We start from the raw sequence: 18,888 nt of genomic DNA on the forward strand, positions 1-18,888 counted from the left end.
TAGCATTATTATGAAAATTGTTTTTGCCTCAGTGACCCCCAGGGGTCTCCAGATCACACTTCTGAGACCTTCTGGTAAAAGGAAAGTGAGTGGTAGGAAAGAGAACCAAAGAAAAATTTTAAATAAAAGGAGAAAGGGGAGGGTCATTCCTACTGTTGGTACTCTAATTAGTAACTAAAAATTAATACTAATATATATCCTTAGTTATAAGTTATATAAGTTATTAATTATACGGATATATATTAGTAACTACGATTTTGAATGTTATGTGTCTATTATGGAATGATGAAGTGGGTGGCTACACCAAGCAGAATTTTAAGAGATGCCCCCAGTGACTTAGCCAGCTGGTTCAAAACATGAGCTGAAATCCCGTGATATTCACAGGAGCCTCGCTTTTCCTTCCACCCCTCCCTTCCCCAGGGACCGTCTTCGTACCACCACCAATGTGCTGGGAGACTCCCTGGGAGCTGGCATTGTTGAACACTTGTCACGACATGAACTGAAGAATCGGGACGTCGAAATGGGTAACTCAGTGATTGAAGAGAATGAAATGAAGAAACCGTATCAGCTGATTGCCCAGGAAAGCGAAATTGAGAAATCCATTGATAGCGAGACCAAGATGTAGACTAACACAAAGAAATGCTTCCTTGAGCACCAGGTGTTTGAAAACCATTATACAATGTTTCCATCTCATTTCAACTCATTCTCTCCAGTCAGCCCTTTACCTCCCTTTTCCTCCCTGCCCTGATAGGATTGGGAAATAGTCATCCAAAAACAAGGGGGGATTTTGCAGTGGCCAAAATGTATAGTTTTCATCCCATGTTTGAAATTTTTAAGTCATTTCATGTTAGTCTTATCTAATAAGGTACTGAGATCAAAAATAGTCTTGATCAGGTCTTACAAGTTTATGTGGCACGCAATCCTGTAAATGTGATAGTTCTTACAAATTAAAGAGTCAAAACAAATATTAGGCTAAAAACATGGTTTTAAATCAACTTTCAGAATTTAAAAATCCTTCAGAATACAATTCAGTTTTAATATCAAAACAAAACAACTTGATCAGCAATGGGTTATTGGTTGGACATTACAAGGGTTTTTTTTTTTTTTCCTTTCTCTTATGATTTGTGTCCTTCTTTTATTAGTAGCAGGACAATACAAATACATACCCAGCACAGCTGTGAGGAGGTGCAGAAAGTGAAATTTCCATGTGGCCATGGGCATGTTACGTCTCATCTCTAGGCCTCAGAGTTCCCATCTGTAAAATGAGCGAATTCCTTAGATGCCTTTATGGTCGATTCTCACCCAAACATCCTGTACCATAAAAGAGCCTGCCCTCCATTTCCCCAAAGAACATCCTGTAGCAAGTATCAGTCCATGGAGCGTGAGACTTTCAGAATAGACATTTATTGGGAATGAACATTTCTAAGTGGGGGCAGGATGGCTGTGTGGTTTACCAGGTCCCGTGTCCAAAATGTCAGTTACACAAGTCACCTGGCTGGAGGCCCTTCCAGGAGTGGAATTGTTCACGAAACTCTGCTTAGTTCTTCCCAACAGGGGAAGTATTCCCTTTTTTCCTACTCTTCACAAACTAAAGGGACTACTTTGGGAAGGATATCTCCCACCACTCCTCAACTGATCATAGACTTTTAGAAAATAAAACGTAAGACTAGCAACTTAGCAAGGGTGCTCACGGTCTTACTATGGAACACTAAAGATCGCCAGGAAAGAACGGAGCATGGCTGACATTATAAAGAGAGGATTTTAAAACACCAAGATTATAAGTCATCTTTAAGGAAGGTTTTTTTTTAAAAGGAGAGGTTCTTTTTTTTTTTTTTAACCTGAAACACTTTTTCTTTTCAGTTCAAAAATCATTCCTTAAGGAAGTCTGCAGATCAAAATATAAGGTCACTTCTTATACGTTTTAAAGAAGTCAAATGAATGAGCTCTCTCTCCACTAGAGGTCCATGAACCGGGTGGGTGGTCTCTTATTTGAAAAGGTTTTTGACTATCATCAAAAGTTCTTAGAATGAGAGAAACAAGATATTTCTTTGTGTTGGAACTCCATTCACCAAATCATTTAAAACCTTCAGCTGAAGTGGGGTTTGGTTTGGTTTGGTTTGCGTCCCTGAGAGAAACTGTAGAAGATGAATCAGTATGAACTCATGTCAGTGTGGTTCCAAGACAAAAAAAAAAAAACAAAAAAAACACTAGGGGTATTAGTTTCAGGCAAGGCAGCTACCAGGTTTAGAGGAGATTATTTTTTTACCCTCTAAGGAGTATCCAGTCAAAGATGTGAAGTGTGAGCTGTCAGACAATACCAGCTGTGTTTGAGTTTCTGACTGAAAATGGTAAGGAACGGACTTAATTATGCTAACAGATTGAAAATCTAGACATACATCCTCTGATATACAATTAGAGATGTTTTTATATAGATCGCGAGCATTACGTACATGTGTACAAAAGTTAACATTAGGCTGTGGTGGAGTAACCATTTAATGTCAAGGCTCTATTTGGGAAATACACTACAAAAGTTAATGTGCATGGCTGTCATGACACCAGTAGAGTAAAAATTAATTGTGTCAAATTAACTGTTACACAATGTGATCTTTTTTATACTAACCATCTCTTATGGAAAGCAGGTCCTCTGGGATGACCCTCTTGCCAGCCCATCACAGGCTCTGCATATTACATGCACCCAGTGTGGACTGAGAAGCATTACCTTGTAGATGTATTTTCAATAAAGAAAAAAATTAGTTTTACATTATACTTTTGCATGTTGTTATTGTTCTTATCGCTGAAGGAAAATAAAATTTTCATTCGTGGAAGTATTGCAGGGAGTTCAGGACAATGCTGGGAAGGATGCCATGCAGATTTTTTTTTTTTTTTTTTAAAGATTTTACTAGGTAAAATCTTGGAAGGCCCAGCTGGGGAAGCCAACCACAGGAAAATAAATAAGGACACACTCTCCCTGCCCAACTCCTAGAACTGGAAACAGGAGGAGGTGAGGGAAGCACTTTGCTGTAACAGCATGCATTTACTTGTTCACCTCAGATTCAGATTTCGCCAATAAATTGAATCATTTCCATGTTGGGATTAATTAGAAAAGTGTAATGCCACCATTGGTTCTTCCAAAAAAAGTAATTTCCTGTCTGACCTTCAAATTAGGTAGGTAGATTTATCTATGTGATTACTGCTGCCATTTGCGAAAAGAGCTGAATAAGGTCTCAAGGGATATTTCAGAAACAGCCAATGTGCTAGTGAACCGTTCTATTCATAAAGCACGAGTTACGACAACTGCTTTTTTTTTTTTTCTGTCATGCTTTTTAACAGAGGACTGAGAGGCAATATCATGAAATGCCCAGACCGAAGTTGTGTCTAGAGACATTTTTTCTTTTTAAGAGACATTTTAATCTGACCCTCTACTAGCAGGTGACAGCCATCTAGAGAGGGACTCTTAAGTATGATCCACAAACCCCTAGATCATCCATGTGAAGACTTAAGTGAGTTCTAATAGCCCTTGAAAGTGTGGGGAGAGTTTTGTGCATTTGCCTTTTTCTGGGGGAGAAATCCTTAATTTCCATCAATTTCTCTAAAGGATCTTTTGACCAAAACATTTACCGATCACTGATTAACTTTTTACAAGGCATCTATGGTATTGGAATGGCTGATTGGGGAAACGCTCACAGCCTGAGGGCATCAAACCAGCTCTCACCATCCTGAGGGAATCCTGATCTATGGGACTTTCTGGATAAAGAAGCAATCAGGGAGGTGCCACCAAAATCTGAGTCCACCCCTAGGAAGTGCTTCTTCCTGCAATCACCAGTTTCCTTCCAGTCGCAGCCGAAGCTGCATTTTGCCTCCACCCCCCCTCAGCCCACAGTCACGCCTGCGAAGCTGTTCATCAGCCTGTGGAAGATCGGGTGATGCCATTAGGGATGAGGGACGTGGCAGCCCTGTCAGGGTGTGACTAAGGTGTTGGGGAAGCCCGCAGAGATCCCTCTGTGTGGTAGGTCACAGATCTGTTCACAAATGGAACTTTGGACACTTTTCAGATTAACGCTTTTTTTTTTAACGTTTCTGATGAGTAAATACAAACAATTTTTTTTTAATCCTACACTGTGAGAAGCTGGGGGTCTGTGTGCTTCCCATATTTATCCCTTCAGCAGCACTGTCTCACCCCAAGCAGGATTCCCTTTCCCGCTAAAATCCTTTTTTTTTTTTTTGGTAAGCCTTTATTCATATACAGAGTGTTGAAAATAGAGGTTTTGGTGCCGTTAATTGCGTGCGTCTGAAGGAAGGGCTCATTCCCGCTGGAAGGGGCAGGGGGAGGGGGAGGGGAGCACACGCCCTCCTTCCGGGTGGCCCGCCGGGCACTTGACCTGAGGCTGCTGTCAATCATCCGGCCTCCGCGGCGGCGCGCTGCCCCTTCTCCCGCTCGGGTGGTCCCAGAACTAGGGCAACAATGACCAGCTCTGTGTGGCCTGTTCCGGGGGCCAGAGCAGTTGGGAGGTGTCATGCCATGCCGAAAGCAGTCTCCGAATGAATAAGCCATCAGAAAAAGCAGGGAAGGAAGAGCGGAGGAAGCCGATGTGCCGAGTTCTAAGAGGGAAAGTGAGAGATGAGAAATGTCTGGGGTAAATGAGGCAGGGTCTGGGGGAGCGATACCTACAATAGCCACCGGGGGGAGCCCGGAACTCTCCGCAGGAAGGAACTGAACTTCCTCTTAGAGAACTCGCTTGGATGAGCTCAGTATGAAATTCTAAGGTTGGCCGTGCAGAGGGAAGATCAGTATGTGAAAGACATCAAGGAGTTTAAAATTCTTCCCTGCCCCATTTCTCCTTTCCCTCTGGTCATCCTGCTTCTCCAGTCCTCTCTCCCAGGAGCCCCTTCCTTTCTGGGTATTCTCTGTTTCCTCTTCCCCTGTGCCCTGCCTCTCTCCCCTCCCACCTCCTTTTTTGATGCCATCCTGTTCTAGATAATTATCTTCCCATCCCATCACTTATGTTTCCTAAGCACAGAGCAGGTTCTCAGTAAGTAGCTCGGTAACATTTTTTTAGCTGGTCTTCCCTCATCATGCCCACAAAGCTGGTGTCTCAGCCTTCAATTTGGAAACGGTCTCATTTTACCGAACACACACGAACAAGTAGGATTGTTAGATAAAATACAAGACACCAGTTAAATATGAATAGTAACAAATAATGTTTTACTGTATGTTCCAAAATACTGTATTTTTTTGGTTAATTTGGCAACCCTACGTACAAGCAAAATGAAGAATTCAAGACAATTTATGTTTGCTTCGATGAAGAGAATATTATAGGTGAGTTTGTGTGATTATTAAAAATAATCATCCCAATTTTTAATTCCTCTTTGCAGACAAAAACATGCTTTAAAAGGCAGTCCAGATCTGGGACTCTTCTTACTATTTATTTGTTTGGGGGGCATTTTCACTCACTATGTGCTTGTAAATCTTGTTGCTGCATTTAAAAAGCCTGATCAATCACCTTTAAGACTTCACAGAACCCTCTTAAATAGATTAAACAATGTTTCAGTTATCCATGCTTGAAATATTTTAAGACTCACATCTGTTTTTCTTTTCTTCTCTTTTTTTCCCCTTTCCTTCTCTCACTCCTTCCTCCTGTTCTCCCCTGCCCACCCAAACATAAAATATTTTCTGTAATCCGTTACAGGACTGAACAATTTGGCATTCACATATTGTTTTCCAATGTGAACATATTTTTTTCATTTGGGGTGCTCTTTCTAGAAACGCACCCATATTCTTTTCATATTGTGCTACTCAAAGACCATCATTTTCCAGTCATTGTAAAGTTCGGAAGAGGCATTTTTCAAAGTCTTTTGAGGGAACTCTAGCCTCCGTGAATGGGCATCATTCCCACAAAAGCCCCTTCTTTCAGCTGAGGCTGAAGGATATAAAAAAGCGGGGCCCAATCGGTACTGCAGAAGGAGCACAAAATATGCCCCTTAAAATCATAAATTCTTTCCCAATAATCACATACGTGCAGCCAGGTTAAAGACAACAGTGTGTCTCACAGAAGACGGGTGTCAGATGACAACTTTTGGATTTCCTTTCCAAGTCTGTAGGTCCAGGAGATCATTAAAGAAAAAAACAAAAAAAAAACGTTGAAGGCAGCCAGCCGGGAACTTGAAGACATAGCAGGAGAAAATAAAGACCATCCAAGGGTCATCTCAGCCCCAAAAGGAAATGATGATCGGTCTGCCGTGGGGAGAACTTAGCATTCAAAAGTTCTGTCAGCAACACAAGTCTGAAAACTGTCACCAAATTCCATGGCCTTGGCACTACAGGGCCTCAGTGAGGTATTGTTGCACGTAAGCTGATGATGAGCCGTTAACCAAAGAAGCAGGATGTCTACATGTGTGTTAGAAAACTAACACAGCTAGGCTAAAAGCACCTTCATGCTTCCTAAAACTTAAAGGCTCTCAGCTTCAGAGTGGTGGTTGAATCCAAACCTATTAACCCTAAATTGTTGAGCAGTTTCATCAAGGTCCCTGGACTGTCTTGGTTAACTCTGGAACATAATCTATTGGATTCGTGGTGATGGTAGTTACCTGGACGAGGAAATGTGAGTTCAAGTTCCTGACTTGCTTTTCACCGACTGTGGTACCTTGACCTAAGTCTCCCTGTATGTCCTCATCTGTACCTGTGAAGGTTGTCTGAAACCTGAAGTCTCCAAACCAGTTTTCATATCAGGTTTCCATATATTGGAGGAGGTTGAATGGGGCTCTGTGGTCAACTAAGCTTGGCACGTGATGGCTCAGACTTCAACTCCCTCATCATCAGTAGGTATAATAAGACCATGAGGTGTAATGAGAATTAAATAAATGATAATATAAAATTCTCAGCACAACTTCTGGCACTTAGGAAGATCCTTAAGACGTTTAGGACAAAACCGTCTCAATGAGAAAAGAAGAGGCCTAGGGATGATGCTGGAGGAGGGGAGAGTGGTTCCCAGCTCCATCTGGGCCCACCAGAACAGGAAGGAACTCACCGAGGAGGCCACAGACCAACCTCTCCTCCGAGGGAGGCTTTGCAGGGTCAATCACCCCTAGAAACGGGCATCCTGAGAAACTGCCAGGCCGGAGGGGCCCAGGCCTCTGCGTGCGCCCGGGGTACAGGCAACCACTGCCAGTCTCCTCCCGGCCTTTGTCAGGCCCGGCTCTCCAGCGTTGCGTGGTGATTTTGTCAAGGGCACAATTCGACACTCTGAGGGGACCACCCAGCTTTCTCCCGGTCTCCCAGAGAACAAAACCACCACTCTGTGTGCCAACGACCTCCCCTTCTGCCAGCCCCCCTCCTGCCATCTCCTCCCTGCCAAGGGGAAATGGAGAGGCAGTCAGGCCCACACTCTGTGGGAACCCAGGGGCCAGTGTGCTAATGAGCTGTCCCCAGCTCCAAGCCAAACTCTCTGTACCTGGGATGCTGCTGCCACCCTGTGGCAAAGGTCTTTCTCTAGGCTCCGGATGGCCACTCCAGACAATGTGGAAACACCAGGCATTTACTGCAAACTCATTTCTGATGCACTCAAGCAAAGGCTATAGAGACAGAAAATAGCTCAGAAGTCTGAAAGAAAAAGGAACTTGAAGTATTGTACATCTACAGAAGTGATTCTCCAAGTGTGGTCCCCGGACCAGCGCTATCAGTATCCCCTGGGAACTTATTAGAAATGCAAATTCTCAGATCCAACCCTTGACCTATATAGAATCAGAAACTCAGAGGGTAGAGCCCAGCAGTCTGTTTTAACAAGTCCTCCAGGTGGTTGTGAAGTACACCAGAGTTTGAGAACCACTGGTCTAGAGTCTAAAAAGAAATACACTTTTGGAGTTGACAGACTAGGGTCCTAATCTTGGCCTTGCCTATTAGCTGTGTGACTTTGGGCCATTTACTTAACCTTGCCGTGCCTCTATTGACTCATCCCTATCACAGTAATAGTCATTCTTATTTTCTAGGATTTTTTTGAGGATTAGATCAGAAACTAAGGTAAAGTCACTGGCATATGTATATGCTTGATTAATGGTGCTTATTTGAGATGTTATCATAATGAGGGCATAAACTTGTTTACACTACCACTAGGATAAGCAGAGTAGATCATCTATTTATTGCACAGACGTTTATAGAGTGCCTACTATGTGCCAGGCACAGTAATGGGCAAGTTAGGTATAGCAATGTACAGACTATTCTAGTAAATACTTTCTAATAAATGTGTAGTTATAAGGGCACCATGGACTGAATAGTGTCCCCTCCAAAATTCATATGTTGAAGCCCTAACCTCCAATGTAATTGTATTTGGAGATAGGGCTTTTAGGAGGTAATTAAGGCTAAATAAGGTCATAAGGATAGGGACCTAATTTGACAGGATTGGTGGCCTTCTCTCTGCGCGCGCGCACACACACACACACACACACACACACACACACACACACTCAAGGAGAGGCCATGTGAGCACACAGCAAGAAGGCTGCCTTCTTCAAACCAGGAGAAGAGCCCTCACCAGAACCCTACCATGCTGACACCCTGATCTTGGACTTCCAGCCTCCAGGCTATGAAAAAATAAAATCTCTTGCTGTTTAAGCCACCCAGTCTGTGGTATTTTGTTATGTGGTGTTTTGTTAAAATGTAGGCTCAAATTGTAAGCATTGTTATGAGGAATAATAAAGCCAGGTAAGAGCCTGGAGAGGGGTTGAAGCACTATTTAAATAGGCTGGTCAGGGAAGTCTTCCTGACGAGGCTCTGTGTGAGGAGATACCTAAGTGGAATGAAGGATCAAGCCTGCAGCTTCAAAGGGAAGAAAGAACCAGTACAACCCCCCCCCCCAGCCCATCCCCCATGCCACACCACCCCTCACCAGGTGCAGTTATGAGCTGTGTGGGAGCAAGAGCCAGGAGGCCGAGGTGGTTGGAAAAAGATGAAGGGGTCAGAGAGGTGTCAGAGGAGTGCCAGCCTGGGGGGGTCTTGCCTACCATGAGGAGAATTGTGGATTTTAGTCTAGGTGTGAGGGGATTCCACTGGGGGTTGAGAGGCAGGGGATCCTCTATTTTATTTCTAACTTCTCTGTTCATCCTCCGGGTTGGCAATCCCACTCTTTGCCCATCTAATTAGTCTCCTTTGGGTAACTCAGCATCTTAGTGAGATTCCCTAGACTTTCTGCTCCCTCCCCTCTTCTCCACATTCTTTTTTTCTTTTTTTTAATATTTAATTATTTATTTATTTTGGCTGTGCTGGGTCTTCGTTGCAGCACACGGGATTTTTGTTGCGGCATGCAGGATCTTTAGTGGCGGCATGTGGACTTCTCAGTTGCAACATGCACACTCTTAGTTGCAGCGTGCGGACTCAGTTGCAACATGTGGCCTTCTCAGTTGCAGCGTGCGGGATCTTTTAGTTGCGGCATGTGAACTCTTAGTTGTGGCATGCATGCAGGATCTAGTTCCCCAACCAGGGATTGAACCCGGGCCCCCTGCATTGGGAGCACAGAGTCTTACCCACTGGACCACCAGGAAAGTCCCCTTCTCCACATTCTTCATCCAGCCCTGGAACTCACTCGCACCGAGGCAGGGTCCCTGTTTAGACCTGCTGGCTCTCAGCCTGATGTCCACACTGTACAGGAAATGAGAGCAGTCTCAGATGAGCAAACCGCACCCTCAGCTGGCACAGGGCAGCCCAGCACAGTAAAGGGGGGGAGTTGGAGGTCTCTGCCCACGGGGTTTTCCTCGGCCTATGTAACGCCTGCCTCTTGAAGAAAATAGTTCTCTCCTGGCCTCCCTTCTTTTTCCAGCCACCCCCATGACTGGAAGGGATGGGGTTCTGCCACCCACCGCTCTTCTTCCTGCATGTCTCGCAACAAAAACCCTATGGGTTGGTTCACCAGGACTGGGTTTTGATAAGCTAAGGAAGGACATGAGGGAATCGAGAAAATCTCCTCTCTTCACAATACCTGCTCTCAAGTCTATTGCCTTGAAATAAGATCTTGTTTTGAGAACCAGAACCTGAATACTATTGATTTCTTTCTGCTGTAATTATCCTAATTCCTTGAGGCAGATGAGTGCCCTTGGCTAGGCTCGGCAGAAAATATATTCAGAAAAGCAAAAGAGAAAAATCATGCCAACTTTTCCCGCCAAAATATTATGTAATTATTATAATACTAGTCATTATTATAGAAAGATGAGGCCTAGTGGCAGGGAAATTTCACTGAGGTTCTTTCATTCAAGGGATTTTTCCAGTGCAGGGTCACGCCTAAACCAAGCCCAGCCATTTTTCTCAGGTAAGAGCCCTCTTGAAGTGGAAGGGAGGCTTGAAGTAAAAATAACGGACATGCTTTCCCAATCCACTTCCCAAAAGGCCAAGGAAAGCCTTGACATAGGAAAGAGGTCAGCATTTTCTATTCATTTCCTGCCCTAATGGGAATCAGAGACCAGAATGTCTATAACACTCTCGGGGGCCCTTGTTGGACAAAATCAAGAAGTCTCTCTAAGCAGAATGGAAAAAACTCCCTCACCCACATGTCTCAAACTCTCAAACTCCAAGCAGATGCTTCCCTGGTCCCGCCTTGTCCCAGCTATGCGCTTCTGAGACAGGTATCACCCCAGAGTTGTTAAGCCTAGCATGGGCCTTGCAGTCAGGAGCCCCTAGTTCAAATCAGACACCTCCACTTACTCACTTGTATCCTGGGACACTAATGTCACTTCTCTAAACCTAACGTTTCCTCCTCTGGTGAAGTATCACTGGGCTCATGGGGTTTTCTGGGGATTTAATTAAGCAATGCTTAGCTCATGCCCAGCACATACACGTGCCAGGGCTGAAGTACAGCTGAAAATCAGTGGCCAGCCCAGCCACACCAGATATTTGCTGCTGTGTCCTTTCTGATTGGTCAGCATCCACGCTTCAGCAATTGTAATGTATGTTCACTATCACCTCCAGCTATTGTTATCATTAATGTTATTATTCTTCTTGTTTTCACACTGTGTGTCCCTGGTGGCTTTATCTGGAGAGAGAGAGAGAGATCTTACCACAGGATGGCAGCAGATAATCTTCAAAGTCCTTCCCAGCTCGAAAGTTTCATGAGCCTACGAAAATGATCGATAGCTCGAATTGACTAAGGCCAAAGAGGACTGAATTGTAACACAAGCCAGTTGCCGGAGCACAAAGAGCCTCCTTCTCTGCTCCTTCCCATCCAGGCGGGAATCTTCAGGCATTGTTTAGAGTCTGGGGCTGTAGTTCAGAGGACTTGTCCACCTCCCTGCTTCCCCTCTCTTTACCCCTCTATTCTCCCTTGATTGCGTGTAATCACTCTCTCTCTCATTCTCTTTCTCCCTCAGACCAAGGACTCAGCTTGCTAGTTTTTCATTTCTATTCCCCCTAAGGCATTATCTTTTGCATCACCACTCCCCTGGCTCTGTGCTCTGAAGCATGCCCCACTAACGGGGTCCAGGATCCTGGAACACTCAGTTCCAACCTGGACACTGCAATACAGGCGGGGAACACAGACCTCGGAGTCCTGGGTCCGTACAGGGAATCAGACCTCGGAGTCCTGGGTCTATCAACCCATCAACCATCAACACATATTTTACTTATTTATTTGTTTTTATTGAAGCGTAGTTGCTGTACAATATGATATGTTCCAGGTGTACAATATAGCGATTCACAATGTTTACAGGTTATACCACATTTGTATTTCTTATCAAATCGTGGCTATATTCCCCATGTTGTACAGTATATCCTTGCAGCTTATCTTATGCATAATAGTTTGTACCTCTTAATCCCCTACCCCTATCTTGCCCCTTCCCCCTTACCTCTCCCCACTGGTAACCACTAGTTTGTTCTCTACATCTGCGAGTCTGCTTCTTTTTTTTGCATTCACTAGTTTGTTGTGTCCTTTCAATTCCACATATAAGTGATATCATATAGTATATGTCCTTCTCTGTCTGACTTATTTCACTTAGCATAATGGCAAAATTTCATTCTTCTTATGGATGAGTAGTATTCCGTGTGTGTGTGTGTGTGTGTGTGTGTGTTTTTTTTTTTTTTTTTTTTTTGCAGTACGCGGGCCTCTCATCGTTGTGGCCTCTCCCATTGCGGAGCACAGGCTCCGGACACGCAGGCTCAGCGGCCATGGCTCACAGGCCCAGCTGCTCCGCGGCATGTGGGATCCTCCCGGACCGGGGCATGAACCCGTGTCCCCTGCATCAGCAGGCGGACTCTCAACCACTGCGCCACCAGGGAAGCCCGCATGTGTCTTTTTGAACTAGTATTTTTTTTTCAGATATATGCCCAGGAGTGGAATTGTTGGGTCATATCGTAGTTCGATTTTAAGATTTTTGAGAAACCTCCATACTGTTTTCCACAGCACTGCACCAATTTACATTCCCACCAGCAGTGTATGAGTTCAACACGTATTTATTATGAACCCCAACTCTGGCATTAGAGGGGTGAGTTTGAATCCTCACTCTGCTGTTTGCTAACTGTGTGACCTTGGTAAGCTTTATACCCTCTCTGAGCCTCAGTCCCCTCACCTGTAAAATGGAGCTATAACAACATCTACCTTGCTGTGGTAGCCGTGAGGGTAGGTGATCATGCACACGAAGAGCAGGTAATCAGAAAACAAGAGGCTTTATTGTCATAAAACAGGTTCAAAGAATTTATAATCCAATGGAGAGGAGAGATATAAATACATCACGAGAAAACACTGCCAACGGTGCTATGGATTCTTACACCAGGGGTTCAGAAGAGCTGAAGTGCTAGGAAATCAGTCTCTTCCTCAGGTGACATAACTTGGAGGCTTTCACAGACTGAAAAAATCTATACAGGCAGTTTCATTATGAAACAAATCATAGTGCACTTGTGATCAGTATTTATTACCTGGAAAATTAAAAAGTCTTCCTAGCTCCCCCTCAGCATGTCACAGGGCTCCTTGGCTAGAATTCTCCAGATAGAAAGTCTGACCCACAGTCCCATGCTCAGTCATAAATCTGCATTAATATCAGCAATATTTTGAGCACCTACTGTCTCCCAGCCAAGCACAGATCCTAACAGGGAAAAATCATTAAATGAGTAATAATATTTGTGTGATAAGTTCTAAGAGAGGGTCAGACAGGGGGATTCCAGGGAAGCATCATTGTAAACAGGGCATGTCGTCCCCTCCCCAGTACTTTAAGAGGCATTATTCCAGCTCTCTAACGAGCACGATTATGCCTGAACTATAGGCACAGGATTATTCTATTCTTTTTTTTTTTTGGCTGCCCCACATTGCTTGCAGGATCTCAGTTCCTGGACGAGGGATTGAACCCAGGCCACAGCAGTGAAAGCACGGCGTCCTAACCATTAGGTCACCAGGGAACTCCCAGATTATTCTATTCTTAAGGATTTCCAGGAACTGGTTTTAGGATCGAACCTCCCTTCCACTTTAGAATGCCCTGGTTTATTTAAATTATAATTTCTCTAAGCACATATAATATAAGACCCTTCAAGTACAGAAGGGCAAGGCATATGTTGAAAACCTGTTACATATCAGACACCTCACAACAGTCTTGTGAGGAGACATTATTATATCCATTTTACATACGAGAAAGTAGAGGTTCAGGGAATAAGTAACTTACTCAAGGCAAGGTTGCAATTTGAGTCCAGATCCATACCCAAAGCATGGGTTTCCCCGCTAGACTACTCTAACCCTGGAATTTAATTCTGACGAAGCACTGCAAACCCAGGACCTCATCTAAAACATACTATGGCATAATCTCCTAGGTCAGTGTTTTTCAAACCGTGGGTCATCGGTTTGGTGGGTCCCAACCAGCATTTTTTAATGAAAGAATAGAAGAGAAAATATCAGAGTGCCCCACATGTAGTAAAATATTGTTTGGGGAAATTTTTAGTTTAATTATAAAAGTATGTGTATACGTTTGCATCGTGAGTAAATTACATTTCATGGTTTAAAAGGTTAAAGCTACAGTTCCAAGCTTTTGCTGATCAATAACCAGTCCCCAGTCATAACTTTTTCACCTCATGAATTTAAGGGTTTGAGTGCCTTTTGGTTTCCACAACTGCCTACCCTCGAGGAAAGTTCATCTTCCAAGTACAAATAGTTTGGGAACTCCCTGGCAGTCCAATGGTTAGGACTCCGTGCTTCCACTGCAGGGGAATCCTGCATGCCAAGCGCAGCGCCGCCAAAAAAAAGAAAAAAGTGCAAAGAGTTCCTTAGGATGTGATGATTTGGACTTTTATCTTAAAGACCCAAGTGTTCTACCACCATATACTTTCCAAATTCAGTTCTGGGCTCTGCTAAAATATATGACACAGTCCTCCAAAATCATTCCACTCTCCGGACTTGAAGAGGTGCTGCTTCCCAAATGAAGACGTAAGTACACTCTGACATTTAGCTCTGGAAACAACCAAGGGGAGGAATGAATGCCTTGTTAGCACTGACATCTGGTGGTTGTCAAGAGGCCGGCAACCCAGTATCTCGGCCATTTGGAATTCATCAGGTATATATATAAATATATATAAATTTACATATATAGGTATATATAGTGTTTACTCGGTGCCAGGGACCAGAGCAGGAACCAGGTACCAAGCCTGACTACAGCCGAATTGATTCCTTGTGTCCCCACACCCGTCTTGACTCGCCTCCCTTCTCCCTGCAGCTACATGCAGCAAGGTGGAGGGAAAGGACAGGGACTTCCAACATACCAGGGTCATGGGATCCTGGGTAAACTACTTAAACTTTGGAAGACTCAGGTGCAAAATCAGAATAAGAAAACTACAACCTACACTGGGCACGGGGGTATCATTTTATTTAAGCCTCGAAATATCTCCTTTGATGTTAAGTTCCAGATACTTACTAAGCATTCAAAAATACTGGTTTTCTTCCCCCTCTGTCATTTTAGGTAAGGCACTCACTAGTTGTCTTTCAAAGTCTAGAGTCCTACTTCTTTCCCATCATGGCTTGCTTGCCTTAATTAAAATAATAACATAGATTTCTGGAGAGCTTACTATGTGCCCGGAGCTTTCTAAGAGAAATCTAAGAGATTTACGTGGTTAAAATCATGTCACTTTAGCCCTCTGAAATAGAAACTATTATCACCCCCCATTTAATACCTTGTCTCATCTAATCTCTATTAAAACCCTATAAGATAGTTTTTTTCATTATCCCCATTCTACAGATGAGAAAGCTGAGGTTAAATAACTTGCCTGAGGTCACAAAGCTAACAAATGCTACAGTTGCCATTCCAACTAAGTTTGATTCTAGAGACTTAGGTCTTTCTTAACCGCTCTTCTCCTTTAGACTTTCAAGTGGTTTCAGTCTCCCAAACGAGCCTGTGATCTCGAAGACAAAGCAGTTTGCCCGCAGAAGATGCTCCCTCACCAGGTGGTATATTTAACACGAGAACAATTTAGCAACTTTTTAAAAATTGAGGACTTCATGACACTTTTGATATAAAAGGCCTTCCTGGGATGTTGTGCCAAAAAAAAAAAAAAGGCAGGAATCACTGGGGCCAACACATGGGGACTGCAATCAGCCAACCCAATCTTTGGGTGACTGTTTTCTTTTTGTTAATAAGCTGTATTAGTTTCCTATTGCTGCTACAACAAATTATTACAAACTTACTATCTTAAAACAACACAAATTTATTCTCTTCTAGTTTTTGTGTGTGTGTGTGGTAGGCGGGCCTCTCACTGTTGTGGCCTCTCCCGTTGCAGAGCACAGGCTACGGACGCGCAGGCTCAGCGGCCATGGCTCGCGGGCCCAGCCGCTCTGTGGCATGTGGGATCCTCCCGGACCAGGGCACGAACCCGTGTCCCCTGCATCGGCAGGCTGACTCTCAACCACTGCACCACCAGGGAAGCCCCTCTCTTGTAGTTTTTAATCTCCTACAGTTCTGGAGGTCAGAAGTCTCAAATCAAGATGTTGGTCTGGCTGCATTCCTTCTGCGAGTTTTGGAGAGAATCTATTTCCTTGCCTTTTACAGTTTCTAGATGCTGTCCACATTCCTTGGCTGATGGCCCCTTCCTTGCATCACTCCAACCTCTTGCTTCTGCTGTCACATCTCCTACTACTAACTTTAATCCTCCCTCTCATAAGGACCCTTGTTATTATCGGGTCCACCAGATAATGCAGCATAACTTCCCCATCTCAAGACTGTTAGCAAAGTCCATTTTACCATGTCTGTTAACATCCTTACAGGCTCCAGGAACTGGGCATGGACATCGTTGGGTGACCACACTTCAGCCTGCCACACAAGCCCAGGTCAGGTTTCCTCCCACGAGGAGTTTTGTGGGTTAGCGCCCTGCTTCTCTAACAAAGCGGTACTTGGAAGCTCTACAAGGCCTGGGCTCCACATGCATGAAGTGAACCTTTACTCTCAACAGTAAAGCAGCATGGTGTGGTGCTTTAGAGCCAAAGGATAGCAGGACTTCGGAGCTCTCGTTTCCTTTTATCAGGTAGATCACAGACCATTCACTGCACTTGACTAAGCTTCAGTTTCCTTGTCTGTGAAATGGAAAGGACACCTGCTCTCAGGGTTGACATGAGGAATGAAGATCAGCTCTGGAAAGGACCTGGTGCTTAGTAGGCTCTCTTGAGACCCTCTTGGGAGACAGTGAACTTGAGCTGTCCAGCAATAGCATTGTCTTGATGAGTCTGCTCACGACAGAGATGAAGGGTGAAGAGGGAGGAGGAATCTGGAAAGAAGAAACGGTTGGTCATGTTGCCAGGGCAAGGGGCGGGTCTGTGAGCAAAAGGCTAGCTTCAGGAGATGCCTTATGTGCTTTGAAGATGGTGCTGAGATTTTGAGACTTGAAAGCTATGTTGAATATTCAACTCTGATACCCAGTTAAACTGGGAAGGCAAACACCTTGCCTAAAACAATTAGCATTGACAATACACATATAAGCAGAACATTCAATTGTAAATGTGTTCATTTTCGTCTTCCCTGCCACACGTATTAGGTAATAGCGACAAGAAAAGTAGGTGGAAGGTGATTCCAAGTAATTTCAGGGCATTATTACAAAGTGAGGCTGGTGAGATTTTTGTCTTTTTGACAAATTGAAGGAAGCCAGCAGAACAAATCTTGTTTCAGGAGTGCATTTTCACTTAGCTATCCTCTAAATGGAGATGCATCATATTATCCCTAGAAAGAAAAATTTAAGTTCTTCAACTGCCAAAGATAAAATGACAAATTTGGCTCCCAGCAATACATTCTAGACAGCCACTAGAGTTCCAGGAAAAGAAAACAAGAAAATTAAATTTGAGAGAAACAGAGAAGTGGGAGAAAGAGGGAATTTTTTTTCCAGTTAGCATCTCAGTGCCTTTGAAGGGATTTTAGGACCATTCAGTAACAGACCACTTAGATGTCTCCCCATTTTACACTATATACATGAACGTTATTTTAATGGAGCTGCCACTCTATAGACAATAGGTAGTATCTACACATTTAGTCCACAGATTGACTGCAGGATGATTTGTTCAAGACAACTTGAGAACAAACATGAGAAACTACCTGTCTGGAAATGAACCGTACAGCCCTCATTTCTGTATTTCCAGAATACCCTTCCACAGAATTCTTGCAGAAGCGTGTTCTCCCATCTGAGCTTTGGACTGAGGAGCTTGTTTCTTCCATGTTTGAAGAGCTGTGCTATTTAATATGGTGGTGGTTATTTAAATTAATTTAAATAAAACAAGTCAATTATTTAAATTAATTAGTCGATTTTATTTAAAATGAAATGAAATGTAAAACTCAGTTCTTCAGTTGCACTAACCACATTCCAGGTGCTCAATGGTCCATGTGGCTAGTGGCTTCCATGTTGGACAACACAGATACTGGACATGGCCATCATGGCAGAAGATCTTATTTATTGAGTTATCTCTGAGCTCAGGACACTGCAGGTTGATAGTGAAGGGTGGGAACTGGGAGAGGCGGTACATGAGGACTACAGTCGGGGAAAAGGAATTGAAGTAGACGTTTATGAGCAACCAGAGGGAGATTCAAGTCAAAAAATAATTGCTGATTGCCTACTCTGTGAGCACCAAAGCTGAGAGAAACAGAGATGAATAAATGAGATGTAGTTCCTGTCCTCAGGATATTCGGGGTAGGGCAAAAACAACAAATACACATTACAAAACTGCTCTTATACAAGTTATAATGCCAAAGGGACATATCATGAGAGAGCTATGGGCATGCTCAGCAGGTATTAATGGAAATTAAAGATGAGAATAATCAAGTGGCTGAAGGATGGAAGAAACAGGAGACCACAGGGTAGGAGAGGATGCCAGAGGGAGATTATAGGGATTGGAGAGAAATGTCAGAGTAGAATTGCTAACAAACACAAGCCCAATATGGAGCCAGACTAGCAGAGGGTATAGATTCCCAACATCACCAAACACCATTTTTTATTAGTCTCCCACTACTATGTTTTGAAAGATGTTTATCATTATTACCTGAAATGATAGAACATGCATGTGCTTTGGAGTCAGAAGGACTTGGGCTTGAATCCCAGCTCTACTACTTACCAGCTGTGTGACTATAAACAACTTACCTAACTTCTCTGAGCCTCTGTCTTCTTCCTCATCTACAGAACTGTGGATTATAACTGCTATTTCTAAGTATTTTCATGAGGATTAAATGAAATAGTGTAAGTGAAAGTGCTTAACAGAGCACCTGGCACATGGTAGATACTCAACAGGGGTTAGGTTTCCCTTCCCTTTCCCTAAGACAACGGCTAAGCCTACAGGCTTTAGAGGCAGACTGCTTGGTTCAACTCCTGATTCTGCCTCTTCCTGGCTGTGTGATATTGGGCACATGGCATTCTGAGAGAGGCCTTCCCAAGTGACAGGTGAGTGTGGACACATGACAGCTTAAGTCTGAGTA

General features: G+C 43.7%; 1 protein-coding gene across 1 annotated transcript in view; it reads left to right on the forward strand.

The window, feature by feature from the left end:
- Positions 1–2,707, forward strand: part of SLC1A3 (solute carrier family 1 member 3) — a 74,022-nt gene extending 71,315 nt beyond the window's left edge. The window contains exon 10 of the mRNA XM_024754620.1: positions 421–2,707. Coding sequence (XP_024610388.1) covers positions 421–625 — 205 coding nt within the window. The 3' untranslated portion in view covers positions 626–2,707. The remainder of the gene's footprint in view (positions 1–420) is intronic.
- The last annotated feature ends 16,181 nt before the right edge of the window (positions 2,708–18,888 follow it).

Source organism: Neophocaena asiaeorientalis, unplaced genomic scaffold, assembly GCF_003031525.2.
Source record: "Neophocaena asiaeorientalis asiaeorientalis breed wild unplaced genomic scaffold, Neophocaena_asiaeorientalis_V1.1 scaffold229, whole genome shotgun sequence".
Lineage (NCBI taxonomy): Eukaryota > Metazoa > Chordata > Mammalia > Artiodactyla > Phocoenidae > Neophocaena > Neophocaena asiaeorientalis.